We start from the raw sequence: 20,000 nt of genomic DNA on the forward strand, positions 1-20,000 counted from the left end.
GGCAAAAATATGCCATTATGACACTGCACTCTGCCTTTAGTACAACTCTTAATCATTATCACTATTTATTTATCACTGTCAGAGTGCTATTAAAGCAATTGAATGCAGTACACATGATGTAATATCTTGTACTAATAAAAAAACAATTGATCAGTCTACAATAGGCCTACAGTTTATTCATACAAATACATTCCATGCATATCCTATTCACACAAACTCACATAGGCTGCTACAGTATGCATAGGCCTACATTCTCTGTCACTTTAAAGGGACACTGTGCAGGAAATGGTCAAAAAGGCTACTGCAACTATGCTGCTCTTTGAATCTGGGCTGCCTATTGCCAAATGTGATCTTTACATGAAAGTTTACTAAGTAATAAACAAATATTTTCTAGTGTGGTCCAAGTAGAGTCATTTTTGGACATTCAAAATGGCGGACCATGGAGAAGATCCCCCTTTTCATGTATGAAAAATGCAATTTTTCCAGTCATAATGAATACTTAGAATTTGATGGTGGTGGTAAGTATTCATGAAAAAGGTAACATTAGTGAATGGGGAGCATGAATTCTGGAAATAAACAACTAAAAATCTCACACAGTGTCCCTTTAAATGATCTGATGTCAAAAGTTAAAAGACTGAATTGTAGTCTCTGTAGCTTTTTTCAAACACAAATAAAATTTACATTTGTACATTATCACACTGTTATATTTAAAATTACATTGCAACATACACACAGTCATATACAGTATGATATATATAGAACATTCTCTGTGACATGCTACACTCACAATATGGCACAAGGACTACTGAGAGTAGGCCTACAGCTGCCATTGGCATCTTCTTATTTTACAGTGACGCTGCCATTGGCATCTTCTTATTTTACAGTAACGCTGCCATTGGCATCTTCTTATTTCATTGTCATATAAACACCTAAATCTGTAGTCAGCACTAAATTAAGATTTTTGGTGGTACAAAAACTATTCACTCAATCACTCTACACTACGACCTCCAACAACAACTACATAATAATAATAATAATAATAGTATTACTACTACTACTACTACTACTACAACTACTACTACTACTACTACTACTAATAATAATGGTAATAATACTTATTAATACTTAATAATGCTAATAACTTTCCCTCTGTAGGCAGTTATTTGTTATTGTTGTTGTTGTTGTAACTGTTGTCATAGTTAAAAACATCGCAAAAACAAAGGAGTTGATAGTGGACTACAGGAGGACAAAGGCTAACATTCAACCGCTGGTCATCGATGGGGCCTGTGTGGAGAGGGTCTCTGATTTCCGCTTCCTGGGCGTGCATCTGAGGGACGACCTTACTTGGAACACCAACACCACTGCCACCATCAAGAAGGCACAACAGAGACTGTACTTCCTTAGGGTCTTACGGGCTAACCATCTACCCCAAAGTCTACTGGTGGCCTTCTACCGGAGCTCCATAGAGAGCATCCTAACATACTGTTTATGTGTGTGGTATTCCAGCTGCACAGCAGCGGACAGGAGAGCTCTTCAGAGGCTGGTCACACCAGCTGTCCCCTGCCCTCTTTAGAGGAGTTGTTCTCCTGTCGCTGTCTAAAGAAAGCCAAGCAAATCATCAGAGACCCCTACCATACTGGACATAAACTGTTTGAGCTGCTGCCATCAGGCAGGCGTTACAGGGCTCTTGGTACAAAAACAAACAGGCTAAAAGACAGTTTTTATCCAAAAGCAATCTACACACTTAATTTTGCACAGCTGACTTTTTAAAATCTGAATTATTTTTATACAGTATATATATAGGTTTCTTTGTTGATTTTTAAGCACCGTGAGCATCTGCACTTTACCAATTTCGTTGTACCTGTACAATGACAATAAAGTTTCATTCATTCATTCATTCATTCATTCATTCATTCATTCATTCATTCATTCATTCATTCAGTAATTATTATTATTGTTGTTGTTGTCGTTGTTATTATTATTATTATTATATATTATGATAACTTTCCCCTCTGTAGACAGAGTGATTTGCGTGATCTCTGCCTAAATTAAGTTTTTTCCATATACCCCCTGTCTACCTGTTTGATATACAGTATATCTGTTGGTCATTCACACCTAAAGACAGTGAGAGACCTGTCTACCTGTTTAATATACAGTATATCTGTTGGTCATTCACACCTGAGGACAGAGAGAGAGAGAGAGACCAGGAAACGACCTCGAACCCGGGTCTCTGGCATAATGGTACAGCGTACCGCTGTCTCCCACTTTAGTTCTTGGTCTACATCAGTGCTGGAGAACCTTTTTTCATTCGAGGCCACTTAACATTTTATAAAGTCCGGCGCTCTCTAATTCATGATGAGGCTCATGACAGTGCGTGTGCGTGTGCGTGTGTGTGTGTGTGTGTGTGTGTAGGGGTCATCATTATCTTAACTTTTTCCAGATGTGTGTGTCGGGGTCATCTGCTGTGTGTATTCATTGTGTGTGTGTGTGTGCGTGGTGGTGGCGCAGGCATCATGTATCGTAGCCTCTTCCAGAAGTGCGTGTTTATGTCGTCAGCTCTGCGTGATCCCATTCGCCACCTGAGGGGGGCACTCTTGCGCAGCAGCAGCTGCAGACCAGCAGGCACCTGCGAGGGGGAGGGAGTGTGTGTCTTTACGTCTGTGCGTGTGTTCACATGTGCCAGTATCGGTGTGTGTGTGTCAACCGGCGACTGTGTGTGCACCTCTGTGACGTTAGCTGTCTGAGAGTGTGTGTCTGTAATGTTAGTTGTGTGTGTGTGAGTGTGTGTGTCTGTAATGTGAGGTGTGTGTGTGTGAGTGTGTGTGACCACAGGTGTCTGTGTGTGTGTCAGTGTGCTCGTGTCTGTGGGAGAGTGTTTGATGTTTAAACGGGTCAGCTTGTGTGTGTGAGAGTGTGTCTCAGCGTGTGTGTGTCCACTGGTCAGCTTGCGTGTGTGAGTGTGTGTGTTGGCGTGTGTGTGTCCACTGGTCAGCTTGTGTGTGTGAGAGCGTGTGTTGGCGTGTGTGTGTCCACTGGTCAGCTTGTGAGTGTGAGTGTGTGTCTCAGCGTGTGTGTCTCCACTGGTCAGCTTGCGTGTGTGAGTGTGTGTCTCAGCGTGTGTGTGTCCGCTGGCCAGCTTGTGTGTGTGAGAGTGTGTGTTGGCATGTGTGTGTCCCCTGGCCACTTGGACCACGATGACTCGGATGTCTTCCGTCACCAGAGCGCTGTGCACGCCCAGCTGCCAATCAAAGCCCATCGCCCAATCACAAGCTTCCAGGGGTGGGGCCTGCTCCAGCGTTGGCATGACGACCAGAAGACGGCGGCTCAGACGGATGGAACGCTCCGCTGCTTCCGCCTGATCTACGCACACACGCGCGCACACACACACACACACACACACACACACACACACACACACACACACACACACACACACACACACACACACACACACACACACACACACACACACACACACACACAGATAGGCGTTTATCATAGCACAACCAAATTTTATAGAGCTTTTACACAAAGCTAAAAAGATCTGCTCACTGAGTGTCTTAAGGATACATGTGGCACCTGCGTCTCCAAATTAAAAGGCTCCCAATTATGCTGGATACTGAGCAGAATTTGGTTAATTGTTTAGCCTGTTTTCTGTAAGCCACGCACACACATTTTATGGACATGGCCCAAACTACCAAAGAATTAATGCTATACTGTTACAAGAGTAGCCACAGTTATTAGAAATAGCATGTTTCCATATAGCTGTCAAAACAACAGCCAATTTCTACAAAAATGATCGATCTATTCTGTTCTCTGATTGATGTTAGATCAGGTGTGTTTGGGGAGTGATTGATGACAGCACCCAATGTATCACACTGATCGTTTGTACAGGAAAAACAGTCTGTTGCAACTCGTCCAGATTGAATTGATATGAACTTGTTATCCTTGCTTAACTCTTTCAAAGTCAACGTTGCAATGCGGTCATGACGTGCGATGTATCATCCTTTATAGCCAAGTTTGATTTGGTTGGCAGCACTTGTAGACGAGACACACACACACACACACATACACACGCACACACGCACGCACGCACGCGCGCACACACACACACACACACACACACACACACACACACTAAATTCAGACATCACAGGCTCCACGGGCCAGGTTATTAGGTACACCTCTCTAGTGCTGGGTTGGACCCACTTTATTAGGTACACCTCTCTAGTGCTGGGTTGGACCCACGTTTTCCTTCAGAACCACCTGAACTGCCTGCAACAATACTCGGACAGGCTGTGGCAATCCAACAAAGCTCAATGTGTAAAATGGCCCAAATCGTGCCATGAAAATATCCCTCCGCCATTATACACCACTGATACACCACCAGCCTGAACCGCTGATAGAGGGCAGGGTGGATCCATGTTTTCATGTTGACACCAAATATAGTTGAGCGGCTACAGGAAAAATCGTGCAAATTATGATACAAGCGTGAAATTCGGCAAGTATGTGCTCAAGACCCATACGATCAAATCTACCCGATTGGCCACTTGAAATGGCGGCCATTTTCCAAGATGGCCGCCAAAAAAGACCCCAGAAATGGATTTATTGCATAGAATTGACCTAGAAAATTATGATACAAGCATGAAATTCAACATGTATGTGCTCAAGAACAGTATGATCAGATCTACCTGATTGGCCACTTGAGATGGCGGCCATTTTCCAAGATGGCCGCCAAAAAAGACACCAGAAATTGATTTATTGCATGTAATTGACCTTGAAGATTATGATACAAGTATGAAATTCAACATATATGTGCTCAAGACCAATACGATCAAATCTACCTGATTGGCTTCTTCAAATGGGAGCCATTTTCTAAGATGGCCGCCAAAAAGGACCCCAGAAATAGATTTATTGCAGAGAATTGACCTAGAAAATGATGATACAGGCATGAAATTCAACATGTATGTGCTTAAGACCAATACGGTCAAATCTACCCAATTGGCCACTTGAAATGGTGGCCATTTTCTAAGATGTCCGCCAAAAAGGACCCCAGAAATAGATTTATTGCAGAGAATTGACCTAGTGAAGCAGCAAGGAGGAACTCGCACACCACTGATGCCGATGCATAGATTAAAATAATCTATGCATCGGCATCAGTGGTGTGCGGCATCAGTGGTATGCCGATGCATAGATTAAAATAATCTATGCATCGGCATCAGTGGTGTGCGAGTTCCTCCTTGCTGCTTCATTGGATTACTTTGTGGAACTAACGCACCCTCCCGGCTACAAACACAAAGGCGCGACACCCTTTTGGAATACATACTAGAGAATTGACCTAGAAAATGATGATACAGGCATGAAATTCAACATGTATGTGCTTAAGACCAATACGGTCAAATCTACCCAATTGGCCACTTGAAATGGTGGCCATTTTCCAAGATGGCCGCCAAAAAAGACCCCAGAAAGTGATTTATTGCATAAAATTGACCTAGAAAAGTATGATACAAGCATGAAATTCAACATGTGCTTAAGACCAATACGATCAAATCTGTCTGATTTGCCATTTGCAATAGTGGCCATTTTCCAAAATGGCCACCATGAAAAACTCTAAAAATGGATTTGTTGCACAGAATTGAGAAAGGAAATTATGATACAAGCACAACCAAGAAATTTGGCAGTTATGTGCTTAAGACCAACACAATACATTCTAAGTAATTTTCCAGTTTAAATGACGGCAATTTTCCAAGATGGCCGCCAAAAAATACCATAGAAATGGATTTGTTGCACAAGATTGATCAAGCATCAATTTTGGCATGAATGTGCAAAAAAAAACAATACAATCAAATCTTCCTGACTAGCCACTTGAAATGGAAGCCATTTTATAATATGGCCACAAAAAGGCTGAATTTAGCTCAGAGGTGACCCAAAAAAATGATGATACAAGTATGTAATTTTGTGTGTTTGTGCTTAAGAGCAATAGGCCTATAATCAAATCCACTCATTTGCAACTTGAAAATGTATGGTAGCCATTTTTAAAGATGGCCATCAAAGAAGACACTAGAACTTCATTAATTGCAATTAATCTAGCAGATGTGGCCCAAATCAATGTTAACATTCACTGTTTGAATTTCCAATGATTTCATCATAGAAGGAAACACAATCAAGCAAAAAGGCACATAACTATAGGCTACAGAGGGTAACCCCGGCTCTCTGAGGCATATTAACCAGACATCTCACTATGGGTAACGCCCGCGACCATTTGCCAAAACTTACTTTCAATCATGCCGTCAGGCCAATGAGCTGCACAGCTGGGGATCCCGCCCCCTCGGGGACAAAGCCCAGGTGCGCTGGGCTCTGAGCTTCAATCTGAGGCAACTAACCTTTGAGCTTGTGGGTGAGTGTAGCAATCTAGTGAGATGTCTCGTTCATCTCCCTCAGAGAACCAGAGTTACCCTCGGTAACCTACAGTTCTCTTGATGTCGAAACACTCAACATCCCACTATGGATATTGAAAAACTCCAGATTGAGTTGCCTTTACCTAGAATGCACAAACAAAAGCTTGGCCGGGGCACAGACCATTCTCCTGCCGATGCCCAGAGCTGTTGAAGGCGAAGAGGCAGCGTCCATCAGCAGTGATAAGCATCATGCTCACCCAACGCGCAGCCCGAGACGCAACTCGCCCAAGGGCCCAGGGTCTTTGTTCCGAACCCGAAGAAGAGAGGCTAGGCACCAGATGCACAAAGGCAGCTTCCGGACATCCAATACCACGGAGAGCACGCAGTGGAGGGAACCCAGGGCACGGAAACCACCCGTCTGGGTGTAACCGATGTACAGGTGGAGCCCACAGAGGTGTAGCGAGGCCCCCTATACCAAGTGGTATTCCCCAATGGCAAACCAGGCCTTGGCACAAGGGGGAATTTCCAGCATGTTTAGTACACAACATCCGCAGGTGCAACCGTGCTGGCAGAAAAGACCATTCTCCAATAGGGCCGCAGGTCCAAGTTGCGGATGGAGAACCTAGTAGCAACCACCACCACAGTGAGCTGGCCAAGCCAGCCCCAATAGATATCCGTTTGAGGGCATACACTATGGTTCCCAAAGTCCAAGGGGGACATCAAAGATACACTTCCCCTCGATTATGCATCCTGGTCGAGCAGGGGCCTGAGATACTTCATTGGAAAAGTATGGTCTAGCTAACCATGGTCGCCCTATCCAGGGACAGCACTCCAGACAGCACAATTGACACTCGCGCTCTGGCCTTGACACGATCAGCCTTCTCACCCTCGGGTAGAGGGCGCAACTGACTAGAGAAGTTGCGTTCCACAGAATGTTCCACAGCCTCTGGGAGGAGGCTCTTATCTTTGAATGTTCCAGGCTGACAAGCCAAAGCCATTATGTGATAGCTAAATCAAACATGTTAATGTCAAGTCCAGAGCAAATAAACTAAATTCATGACAATGCTTGTTTCTGGTGTACCTTTTGTTTAACAGCAATATCGAGAGAACCACGAATTGCCGTTATTGACATATTATTACCGCAGTGTCATCGTATTATTAGCATCTCACCTTCGGGTGGGGGGGGGGCACTGCCTCCATTGATATTAAATTAAGAATTAATTAGCATGTCATCACCATGCTATTTGTGCATTATTTCCACCAAATTTGCAATTTGCACATATGAAATTTGCAAATTTCTAGGGTCTTTTTGGCAGCCATCTTGGAAAATGGCCAGCATTTTAAGTAGCAAATAAAGTAGACTTGATTGTAGGCCTATTGGTCTTAATCACATACAAGCCGAATCTGTGCAATAAATCATTTTCTTTTAGTTTTTTGGCAATTGGGTAAATTTGATTGCACTGGTCTTAAGCACGTACATGTTGAATTTCATGCTTGTATCATAATTTGCTAGGTCAATTCTATGCAATAAATCAATGTCTGGGGTCCTTTTGGCGGCCATCTTGGAAAATGGCCACCATTTCAAGTGGCCAATCTGGTAGATTTGATCGTATTGATCTTAAGCACATACATGTTGAATTTCATGCTTGTATCATAATTTTCTAGGTCAATTCTATGCAATAAATCAATTTCTGGTGTCTTTTTTGGCAGCCATCTTGGAAAATGGCCGCCATTTCAAGTGGCCAATCAGGTAGATTTGATGATATTGGTTTTAACCACATATATGTTGAATTTCATGCTTGTATCATACTTTTCTAGGTCAATTCTATGCAATAAATCCATTTCTGGGGTCTTTTTTGGTAGCCATCTTGGAAAATGGCCGCCATTTCAAGTGGCCAATCAGGTAGACTTGATCGTATATGTCTTAAACACATACATGTTGATTTTCATGCTTTTATCATAAATTTCTAGGTCAATTCTATGCAATAAATCCATTTCTGGAGCCCTTTTTGGCGGCCATCTTGGAAAATGGCCGCCATTTCAAGTGGCCAATCAGGTAGATTTGGTTGTATTGGTCTTAAGCACATACCTGCCAAGTTTGCACGATTCAAGCCAAATTGGCCTTGTAGCCGCTCTACTAATAGTGATGTGTCGGTCGTGAACGAGCTGGTTCTCTTTGAAGTGAACGACAGGTACTGGCTCCACAATGGGAGCCGTTTTTTTGGTTATTTAAAAAAGGAAATTATGGTCATAGTTGTGCATATGGTCTACAATTTCCACAGAGCCGGCAATTTCTTTCCCCTCATAGGAGCACAAAAACACTTTTATTTCTCAATTTGTATGAGTGAATCTAATCAGACCAGAACAATTTTCCAATCTTATTTTAACCACTTCTGGTGAACTGTGTGAATATAGGCTTATTTTCTTGTGCTTAGCTGTGGTCTTCTGCTGCGGTAGCCTATCTGCCTCAAGGAACAGGGCATTTTTCAGTTTTTTTATTATTTAAAAAAATACCGTTATCATTGGAAGGTTCATTCAAAAACTTTTTAATTGTACTCTAATGACTGATGACTTGAAAATTATGATGACTGTCAGTTATATTGATTATTTGGGGAAACAGCGAAAAATGTCATTTGCGTAATAATTGGAATGCGGTGTATACTTGGACCCTAAAATTCTACAGTAGTCCGTTTTGAAGCCTTTGTGACGTAACTTCCACCACAGATTTGCGGAAATGTTGCTAAACATGTTGCTTAGAAATGCAGAGAACGGGCGCTGATTAGATGATAGGGTGATCAAAGGAATTCTGGCGAATTCACAGGCGATTGCTCCACCTTGAAATGAAATGATGGTTTACAAGGATATACGTCAATTATATCATCGGGATACACACACACATTATACAAACATCCTTGTGTAAAGCATGCGGGTGTGTGTTTGTGTTACTTCCCCTAATGTGCTCTCTTGGCCGTGTGTGTGTGTGTGTGTGTGTGTGTGTGTGTGTGTGTGTGTGTGTGTGTGTGTGTGTGTGTGTGTGTGTGTGTGTTACCTTCCCCTGGCGTGTCGTCTCTGCCGTGTATGTAGAGTGTGTGTGTGTGTGTGTGTGTGTGTGTGTGTGTGTGTGTGTGTGTGTTTTAACCTTATCCAGGTGTGTCGTCTCTGCCGTGTATGTAGAGTGTGTGTGTGTGTGTGTGTGTGTGTGTGTGTGTGTGTGTGTGTGTGTGTGTGTGTGTGTGTGTGTGTGTGTGTGTGTGTGTGTGTGTGTGTGTGTGTGTGTGTGTGTTACCTTCTCCAGGTGTGTCGTCTCTGCCGTGTATGTAGAGTGTGTGTGTGTGTGTGTGTGTGTGTGTGTGTGTGTGTGTGTGTGTGTGTGTGTGTGTGTGTGTGTGTGTGTGTGTGTGTGTGTGTGTGTGTGTGTGTGTGTGTGTGTTACCTTCTCCCGGCGTGTCGTCTCTGCCGTGTATGTAGAGTGTGTGTGTGTGTGTGTGTGTCTGGTGTGTGTGTGTGTGTGTGTGTGTGTGTGTGTGTGTGTGTGTGTGTGTGTGTGTGTGTGCGTGTGTTACCTTCTCCTGGTGTGTTGTCTCTGCCGTGTATGTAGTGTGTGTGTGTGTGTGTGTGTGTGTGTGTGTGTGTGTGTGTGTGTGTGTGTGTGTGTGTGTGTGTGTGTGTGTGTGTGTGTGTGTGTTACCTTCTCCCGGCGTGTCGTCTCTGCCGTGTATGTAGAGTGTGTGTGTGTGTGTGTGTGTGTGTGTGTGTGTGTGTGTGTGTGTGTGTGTGTGTGTGTGTGTGTGTGTGTGTGTGTGTGTGTGTTACCTTCTCCCGGCGTGTCGTCTCTGCCGTGTATGTAGAGTGTGTGTGTGTGTGTGTGTGTGTGTGTGTGTGTGTGTGTGTGTGTGTGTGTGTGTGTGTGTGTGTGTGTGTGTGTGTGTGTGTGTGTTACCTTCCCCCGGCGTGTCGTCTCTGCCGTGTATGTACAGTGTGTATCCACAGTTCTCCTCCAGAACGGCGGGCAGAGTAGAGTTGAGGAACGCCGAGAGAGCCTCCTCACACGGACACACACACACACACCTCACGTCCTGCTCACACACACACTCACACGCACACACACGCTCACGAGGGTACACCACGTACGCGTCATACGCCTTCCCATCTGAAACACACACACAGGCACGCACGCACGCACACACACACATACACACACACACACACACACACACACACACACACACACACACACACACACACACACACACACACACACACACACACACACACACATACACACACACACACATTTTACTTTTTTATTTGGGTTGACAGATATACATTTATCATGGCACAATCCAAATTTGGTTTAAAAGGAGTCCTATACAGCACTAGAATCTTCTGTTCATAATGTCCTCAAGGATAAAGGTGGTATCTGCGTTTCCATACGAAGAAGCTCTCAATGATGCAAGATATTGAGCAAAATTTTGTGAATTGCTTGGTCCTTCTTTTTGAAACTCCACAGATAGGAGCCCACACTCCACACACACAAAGATTAGAGCCAGGGCTTGATGTTAACTTTTTTTTTCTCACTAACCACGGTGGCTGGTGGTTTTTTAGTAGTGGAACTTAAGGTTTTTTTTTCCACCAGTCACTGTGGCAGGTAGATTCCAAAATCTACCAGTCACTTGCCGTTTTTACCAGTCAACTCATATAATAATGATGAAAAACTATTATCATTGGAATTATTATAATGATTATATTGATTATATGTTTGAGTTAGGTTGACCATGTCCTTAAAGGGACACTGTGCAGGAAATGGTCAAAAAAGGTACTGCAACTATGCTGCTCATTGAAGCTGGGCTGCCTATTGCCAAATTTGATCTTTACATGAAAGTTTACTAAGTAATAAACACATATTTTCTAGTATGGTCCAAGTACAGTCATTTTTGCAGCTAAAAATGGCTATGTTTGGAAATTCAAAATGGCGGACCATGGAGAAGATCCCCTTTTTCATGTATGAAAAGTGCAATTTTTCCAGTCATAATGAATACTTAGAATTTGATGCTGGTGGTAAGTATTCATGAAAAAGGTAACATTAGTGAATGGGCTGCATAAATTCTGGAAATAAACAACTAAAAATCTCACACAGTGTCCCTTTAACACCAGAAAGGAGGACTCCTTACATGGTTGGGGGTGCGGGGCCCTTTCCCCAGAAGTTTTGGAATTTTTAGATACAATCCTGCATTCTAATCAATTTTAGGCTGAAAAAGGGCAAATCCCATTGGACAAAAAAATCGCTTGGACATTCAGGCTATTCATTGCTCAAGTGGAGGTGAAAGTTTTCACCCGTCACACACACACACACACACACACACACACACACACACACACACACACACACACACACACACACACACACTCACACACGTGTGCAGGTGTTTACCTTCTGTGGTGTGCGTGCAGGTGTTTACCTTCTGTGGTGCGCGTGCAGGTGTTTACCTTCTGTGGTGCGCGTGCAGGTGTGTGTGTGTGTGTGTGTTTACCTTCTGTGGTGCGCGTGCAGTGTGTGTGTGTTTACCTTCTGTGGTGCGCGTGCAGGTGTGCGTGTGTGTGTGTGTCTGTGCGTGTGTGTGTGTGTTTACCTTCTGTGGTGCGCGGACGTCTGAAGTGAAGAGACAGGTCCAGATAGAAACACCTTATTGCCATGGCAACCAGGATGAGGAGCAGGAACACGGACACACACGCCACCAACACTGGCAACATGGACACTGTAACACACACACACACACGCACACACACACGCACGCACGCACACACACACACACACACACACACACACACAAACAAACACACACACACATAAATGAATGGCAGGGTAATCCGTGAACAAGATGATGATGTGACAATTCAGCTTTAAACTTCCCTCAAACTTTTCAGATTTAAAGGGGCTCCAGGTAGCACTATAAAGTTGAATTAACGTTCTAGATTTAAAGGGGCTCTAGGTACAATTAAAAGTTTAATTAATCGCTGTCCCGAGTCAGCCGAAGCTTATGCGAGTCTTTTAGTAAGTGAAAGATGGCTCTCGTGATTACTTCCACGGTCCGTTGTCAGAAAACCCCACATGCATGTTTTGGCAGTGTGGTCTGAGGGAGTGTCATGGGAAACACTCATCATTTGAAAACATCGCTTTACATACCGTACTTTGATTTGTATTGCTGCTGGCATTCCGTGATGAAAAACAGTCTCACTATGAGTTTATTTGATCAGCATTTTTTCATTACGGTGTAGATTTTGAGACAGGCATGCCACGGACACCGCGCAAATGACGTCATCCTACCTAGTGCCTCTTTAAACCAACATCTTCATCTATAAGTGTGACCCAATTTTTTTAGACATATATGAAACGTATAGCCTAATTTTCATCGACTTTCAAATCTCTTCGAGACTTTGTCTGACCAAGAGCACAACAATTGGCATTTCCCATATGGCATGGTAGACTCGCCTCCCTTGGTTTGCTAACTGGTTGTTTGCTTCCAGACAAAGTGGAAGGGGTCATTCCACGCCAAATCTCCGAATCATCCCGCACGACCATCTCAGATTTGGCAGAAAAAAATCAAGGAGGTTCACAAACGTCCCAATAGGAAAAGTGCAAAATTATAGCTCTCAACTCCTCATAGTTTTGTCATTAAAAATGTTTTTGTCAGGTACCCCCCTGACTCGTTTGGAACAGAGTTCTCAGAGAGCCCACTTTCAGAGTGTTGTATCTAAAAAACTGCTATAAGTAGGTCCTTACAAATTTCAAGGGGTAACATTTCGTCGGCTTGCTACCAAAACCGCCTAAGTCCGATTTTGGGGTTTTCGGAAAACAGGGAAAAACTAGGCGCCAAAGGGGGCGCCAAACATCAGTGGCGGTTCTAGGAAATCTGAGACCCTGGGCAAAGAGCAATTGTGAGTCCCCCCTAACAATTATGGTCAAAGGAGATTTTTGCAGAACTCCCTTTTTTTACTCCCCTACCACATCTGCATCATCCTGTCATCATGTCTGTGTCATTGGTCCACTACAAACAGTACCTGTCTAAGATGTTTTCTAATTTATTTTCTTTATTTATTTTGAGTGAAGCTGCAAGTCAAACAAGAAATGGCTCCTAAGGAAAACAAAACACTTTAAAATAAATTATTTGAAGCAGCACAATAAGAACAATGCACTGCACATTATTTTGATAGCTGTACTATTTTTTTTTTCTTTAATTCTGGATATGGTGAATGATTTAAATATTTTTGTAGACCTTGTAACAATCTAGCATACTGGTAAATCTCATGTCTACCAACAGATTTTCACAGATTTCTTTTACTTTCTAGCTCTTTCAGTCATATTAGCTTTCAATGAAACAATATTTCCATTCTAATCCAAAGTATAACTCTTTTTGTCATTGTGCCAGAGCAATTGCCACAATGGTAATACATTCATTGCTCATATCAGGGCAGACTGCAGTGCCACACAGAGTAAGCCATGCAGTGACGCCCAATCTCCATGTTGAGGTCCCATCAGTCATGGAGGAGGATGAAGGGGTGGGGCACTTCTTTGGTCCTTGTACCTCCTCACGAATTGTCTCCTCCTTGTTTATCATCTTTGCTTAACTTCTGCTCTTCTCCATGCTCATAGAACTGCCCCACCCTCCCAACCTTGCCCATGACCGAGGTAACCTGGTCATAGAACTGTGCCCCGCCCACTTCAACACCATGACCGTGGCATTCAGAATATGGTATAGAACCACTACTGAATACTTTCGACATTTCGGAGTTATCTATCCTACTGTGTAAGCTGTAATGCATTGCACTAGTGACATCAACCCAATGCTATTCAAAATCTACATTATAAAACATTAGATAAAGATATGATATAACAGATTGTCATGAGATGATGCAGTCTATGGCAGTCTTCTATAAACCTGTGATAACATCAAATAAAGCACATGATTAATAATTGCTCAATTTGTTTCAAGGCTACACCTATTAATTAAAGTAAAGCTACAACCATTGTGTGATAAGATTATCTCAGACAGATGTCTAAGAATGAAGTTTTGAAACATGGCCATTGTCTTTGAAGAGAGAGAGAGAGAGAGAGAGAGAGAGAGAGAGAGAGAGAGAGAGAGAGAGAGAGAGAGAGAGAGAGAAAAAACTTTTAACAGATGTAAATAAACTGCTTCTTTCATCAAAATTGGCTAAGTCAAGTTACCCAAGTCATTCACATTGGCAGAACAATTGTGCACAGGGCCCCAGGATGAATAGATAGGGCCCCCATACCACCTGCCAAGATCATAATAGGGCCCCTACCCCTGCCACCTGCAGGAGGGCCCTAGGCTTACAGGCAAATGCCCTCCTTGTCCTCCCTATTGCTATGTCCCTGGTCATTCATTTTCTCATAGGCAGTGTGTGACTTTATACATACAGATTTTTGAATCTGGTGACTGTTGTGATTGAGCAATGATTCTGGCAAAAAGCAGGGTGATGCAGCTGTGGTAGGGGAGTAAGTTTATGCAAAAATCTCATTTTGACCAAATTCGGACTTAGGCGGTTTTGGTAGCAAGCCGACGATATACTTGTGAAATGTGGATTTTCACACATCCTCTTGTCATTTACCACCGTTTTATGGTGGCTTAAAGTTGCTTGAAAAGTTCTCTCCTTTGAATTTGTGGGCATCTTTGAAGGACTGTGGTAAGTGCAGTTTTAAAGACAGAGGTTTGATATGGACAATATATGTTCCCAACCATTCTGTGCATGTTGTGTTGAAAGACTGATCTTCTGCGATGAACAGTTTAGAAGATATGAAGTCTTTAAAATGGAAAAACTGAAACTTGGTGCCATCTTTGCCACGTTATTTAAAAAAAATGTCACGACTCACCACCGTATTATCAACAGTTTTGGAAAGATTAGATGTCTGTTCTTAACATATCCAAAAACTGTGATGGTATTCTGACTCATTTGGTCACAATGATTTTTTAAAAAACCACTGTTGTGTGACTTCCACTGCTCCTATGAAAACCTGATATTGGGGGGCAACTTTGCCATGCTATACCAAAACAATGACAGCAATCACCACAATGAACTGAACAGTTTTGGAGAGATAGGATGTCTGTTTGTAACATATCCAAAAACTGGGATGGTGTTTTGCATCAATGTCTTGTAATGACTCTTGAAAAACCCTTTGCTGTTACATCAGCAGCTCCTGTGAAAATGCCTAAGTCACATAAATTACCAGGGGCGGAGCTATAGGGGGACAAGCAGGGCATTTGTCCAGGGCCCTCCTGAATTTGTGGTAGGGGCCATAATCATGACCTTTGCAGACTTTTGGGTGCCAATCTATTTGGGCTGACACAGTGAATGACAGGCAGTTTGACTTGGGCATTTTTGATACAAGAAATGTGACTTGAGTATTTTTGAAGCACACAATAAGAAACAGTTGAGTGATTTATATACCATTATTATTTTTCTTTTTCTTTTAACTAAATTTTTTGGTAACTAAATGTTCGTGAATTAAAGGTTATGGCCATGTGTTTAAACCTCAACACTGTAGGAGTTAACATTTTGCTATTATACCATAAAGTAAGTCTTGAATTGCAGTAGTGATAAATTAATTGAATCATTCTGATTGGTAAAGTAGCATTGTTAAGACAGTCTTGATACAGGATGTTTGCCAAACTTTTTTTCAGCATATGATTTTAGTAAACAAATTTCTTTTAGCTGCAAAGATATTTTGATTAAAATAATGAAAAAGAAACCGCAATACCAGTGTCCCCATATACTTCATTTTAATCTTGTGACATTTCGTGCCACCCTTGCCCTTCCTCAGACATGAATATTTTTCTTCAATACATTTCTGACTTCTGCAAACTTGTTCTGTTATCAGGCATGCATATCAAGTGATTCAACATACAGACCTTTGCAATGTACCAATACAATGCGCTAGGTTCCTCGGTCATGGTTAGGACTGGGGCGGGGCCAAGTTCTTTGAACAGGTCACCTTTGCCATGGTTTTTTTTGGGGGGTGGGACACTTTTATTATCATGGAGAAGAGAAAAAAACAGTGATGATGCAAAAGGAGGAGACTGTTCGTAAGGAGGTAACCTGACTAAACAGCTGTCCTGCCCCTCCAATCACCATGACTGAGCTACCCTGAGCATGGTGCTAGACCACTGCAATACTGACTAAATGCTCATCAAAGATCAACTCTGCCACAGAGCTGAGAAATGCAAGCATCAATGGTTGATGATCCTCATTAACCATGATGAGTTTGCACAAATGGATATACATATATACATGGAGTGCCACACAAATCAAAAGTAGAAAGAATATTCACATGATAAAAGCAAGTATCTCATACACAAACCAAAATAATCCATAAGAGACCTCTGAACTGCATCAAAGTTGGTAAACAAGTTAATAAAGATTGTCCTGAATTGTAATAAAAAACATTGAGATGTGGTGATAGTCAGGAAGTACTTGTTTCAAGATCTACGGGGATGTTTCAGTAATTCAACATTTCATCACTTTATTCCGGTATTTGGTTTTCAGTGCCTAAAGATGAAGTTTACACACGTCTATAACCTTTGATTTACTGAAATGTAGTTTCAGAAAAAGCTGAAAAAAAAACTCTGTCAACAGCCACTTTTACTTTTTTGCCGTATTATATTGAGTGTGTCGAAAATGCTCAAGTCAAATACCTTGTATCAAAAATGTCTTACTCAAATTGCTCAAGTCATTCACAGTGGCGGAACAATTGTACATAGGGCCTCATGGCAAATGCTGGTAGATAGGGCCCCCGTGTAGCCTGCAAATATCAGAGCAGGGGCCCCACCTCAATAGAGCAGCAAGCTGAAGATGTCACACAGCCGTTTTTACAAGTCCATTCTTAAAAAATGAGACAGAGCACCACCCCAGTTTTTGGATATGTTAAAAACAGACATTGAGTCTTTCTAAAACTGTAAATGTCATAGTGGTGAGTTCTGTCATTTCTTTTGTATAACATGGAGAAGATGCCACTAATATCAATGTTTCATAGGAGCTATGGAAGTCACCCAACAGTGGGTTTTTGAAAAATCATTGTGACCAAATGAGGCAGAATACCATCACAATTTTTGGATATGTTAAGAACAGACATCTAATCTTTCCAAAACTGTTGATAATATGGTGGTGAGTCGTGACATTTTTTTTTAATGACATGGCAAAGATGGCACCAAGTTTCAGTTTTTCCATTTTAAAGACTTCATATCTTCTAAACTGTTCATCGCAGAAGATCAGTCTTTCAACACAACATGCACAGAATGGTTGGGAACATACAGTGTCCATATCAAACCGCTGTCTTTAAAACTGCGCTTACCACAGTCCTTCAAAGATGCCCACAAATTCAAAGGTGAGAATTTTTCAAGCAACTTTAAGCCCTCAGAAAACGGTGGTAAATGACAAGAGGATGTGTGAAAATCCACATTTCACAAGTACATGTTCCAAATGTTACCCCTTGAAATTTGTAAGGACCTACTTAAAGTAGTTTTTTGGATACGGCAATCTGAAAGTGGGCTCTCTGAGAACTCTGTTCCGAACGAGTCAGGGGGGTACCTGACAAAAACATTTTTAATGACAAAACTATGAGGAATTGAGAGCTATAATTTTGCACTTTTCCTATTGGGACGTTTGTGAACCTCCTTGATTTTTTTCTGCCAAATCTGAGATGGTCGTGCGGGATGATTCGGAGATTTGGCGTGGAATGACCCGAAGGAGTTCCAGATTTTTCGGATGCTCCGAAAGTAACTTGCATTGCTCTTGACCTGACTAGTAGCAACGCTGAAGCTGTCAGGTCAGGAGGGAGCGGTCTGTAGAGATGGGATTTATGGCTCTTTTTCGGGATCCGGATCTTAGTGGCTCGTTCCTTTCAAAGAGCCGTTCAAAAAACTGGCTCTTTTGGCTCTTTTTAAAATTATTTATTCAGTGTTAAGAATGTAATATTTTGACTCCACCTCAAGGTAATTTTGTCCAAACAACAACTGATTATTCTCCTGCTTCTAAAGACCGTAGTTGCCTCTCTTTGAGGCAAACAATTGTGTTTTTTCCAAAATGTAATTACTCTGATCGAGGTCACGTGCTTAAAATGAATGAAAAATGAACGAAATAACGGTCGAGTGGCTCCTCCAGCTGTGATCCGGTTCCCATCGTTCACTTCATGGAGCCGTTCAAAAGAACCGGCTCGTTCATGAACGACACACCTCTAGCGGTCTGGCTACGACACTTATACATTTCCGAGCAAACTGGACACACACACACACACACACACACACACACACACACACACACACACACGTGCGTACCGTGCTGTTCCAGTGTGATGGTGACCGATGTCCATGAGACGTAGTTGTCCACTTGGCACCTGAAGTGTGTGTTGAGGTCGGTGTGTGTGTGTGTGTGTGTGTGTGTGTGTGTGTGCGTACCATGCTGTTCCAGTGTGATGGTGACCGATGTCCAGGAGACGTAGTTGTCCACTTGGCACCTGAAGTGTGTGTTGAGGTCGGTTTGTGACACACTGCTGATGAGCAACACACACTCAAACACACGCTCACTGGCCTGCTGATGCCTACACACACACACACACACACACACACACACACGCACGCACACACACACACACACGCACACGCACACACACGCACATACCCACGCACGCACACATACACGCACGCGCACACACACACACACACACACACACACACACGCGCACGCACGCACGGACACACACACACACACACACACACACACACACACACACACACACACACACACACACACACACACACACACACACACACGACACGCACACAGATTAGACCCAGGATTTAACCATTTTTTTCTCACCAACCACTGCGGCTTTTCCCGAGTCACCAGCCATTTAACCTTCCTACTAGCCTTTCTGCTACCCAGAGTTATTCTCTCATTTCAATACAAACGATTGATGCAACTAGATTTTTCACCCCAATGATTAAGTTACCTGTCAAAGTGGCTGGTGAGTAGGGCTGCACGATTATGGAAAAAATCATAATCTGGATTATTTGGATCAAAATTGCAATCACCATTATTAATCATTGGATTATTGAACAACAGACATTTTTGCATTTTGCATTGCATTTATGTCTTTCAAAAGACAAAATGAAATATAATTAAGACCGAATTGTATGAGGGATGAGCAAAATAAGACAGAATCGTAATAAGTATGTAGAAGGCAATAGCATGGAACCTACCTAGGTCGACCTACGGATTTTTGGCCAGAAACACAAATCTGTCAGCATGTTCTGGTTTCAAGGACACTCGAAGACTGTTCACTATTGCCACGTTTAAATCCCGATTTAATCCCAATATTACGATAAAATCACAATTAATTTTGATTAATTGTGCAGCCCTACAGGTGACCGCCCTACCAGATGGCCACGGCAGGTCCTCTACCCAGCCTTTCACACTTACGCGTCGGTGTGCGCGGCTAGTTTTGTTCAAACCCCTCCACTGCCAATGCTATTTTGCTACTTTGCCATTCATTTCATCTGGACCGCCAGCCGCCGCTGTCTCAATTCCACT

General features: G+C 42.7%; 1 protein-coding gene across 1 annotated transcript in view; it reads right to left on the reverse strand.

Moving 5' to 3' along the window:
* Positions 1-2,455: 2,455 nt before the first annotated feature.
* Positions 2,456-20,000, reverse strand: part of il1rl1 (interleukin 1 receptor-like 1) — a 36,663-nt gene continuing 19,118 nt past the window's right edge. The window contains exons 5-9 of the mRNA XM_063193732.1: positions 18,746-18,796; positions 12,029-12,154; positions 10,339-10,548; positions 3,164-3,360; positions 2,456-2,626 (exon numbers count right to left, since the gene is read on the reverse strand). Coding sequence (XP_063049802.1) covers positions 2,456-2,626; positions 3,164-3,360; positions 10,339-10,548; positions 12,029-12,154; positions 18,746-18,796 — 755 coding nt within the window. The remainder of the gene's footprint in view (positions 2,627-3,163; positions 3,361-10,338; positions 10,549-12,028; positions 12,155-18,745; positions 18,797-20,000) is intronic.

The sequence above is a fragment of the Engraulis encrasicolus genome, unplaced genomic scaffold, assembly GCF_034702125.1.
Source record: "Engraulis encrasicolus isolate BLACKSEA-1 unplaced genomic scaffold, IST_EnEncr_1.0 scaffold_55_np1212, whole genome shotgun sequence".
NCBI classification, from domain to species: domain Eukaryota; kingdom Metazoa; phylum Chordata; class Actinopteri; order Clupeiformes; family Engraulidae; genus Engraulis; species Engraulis encrasicolus.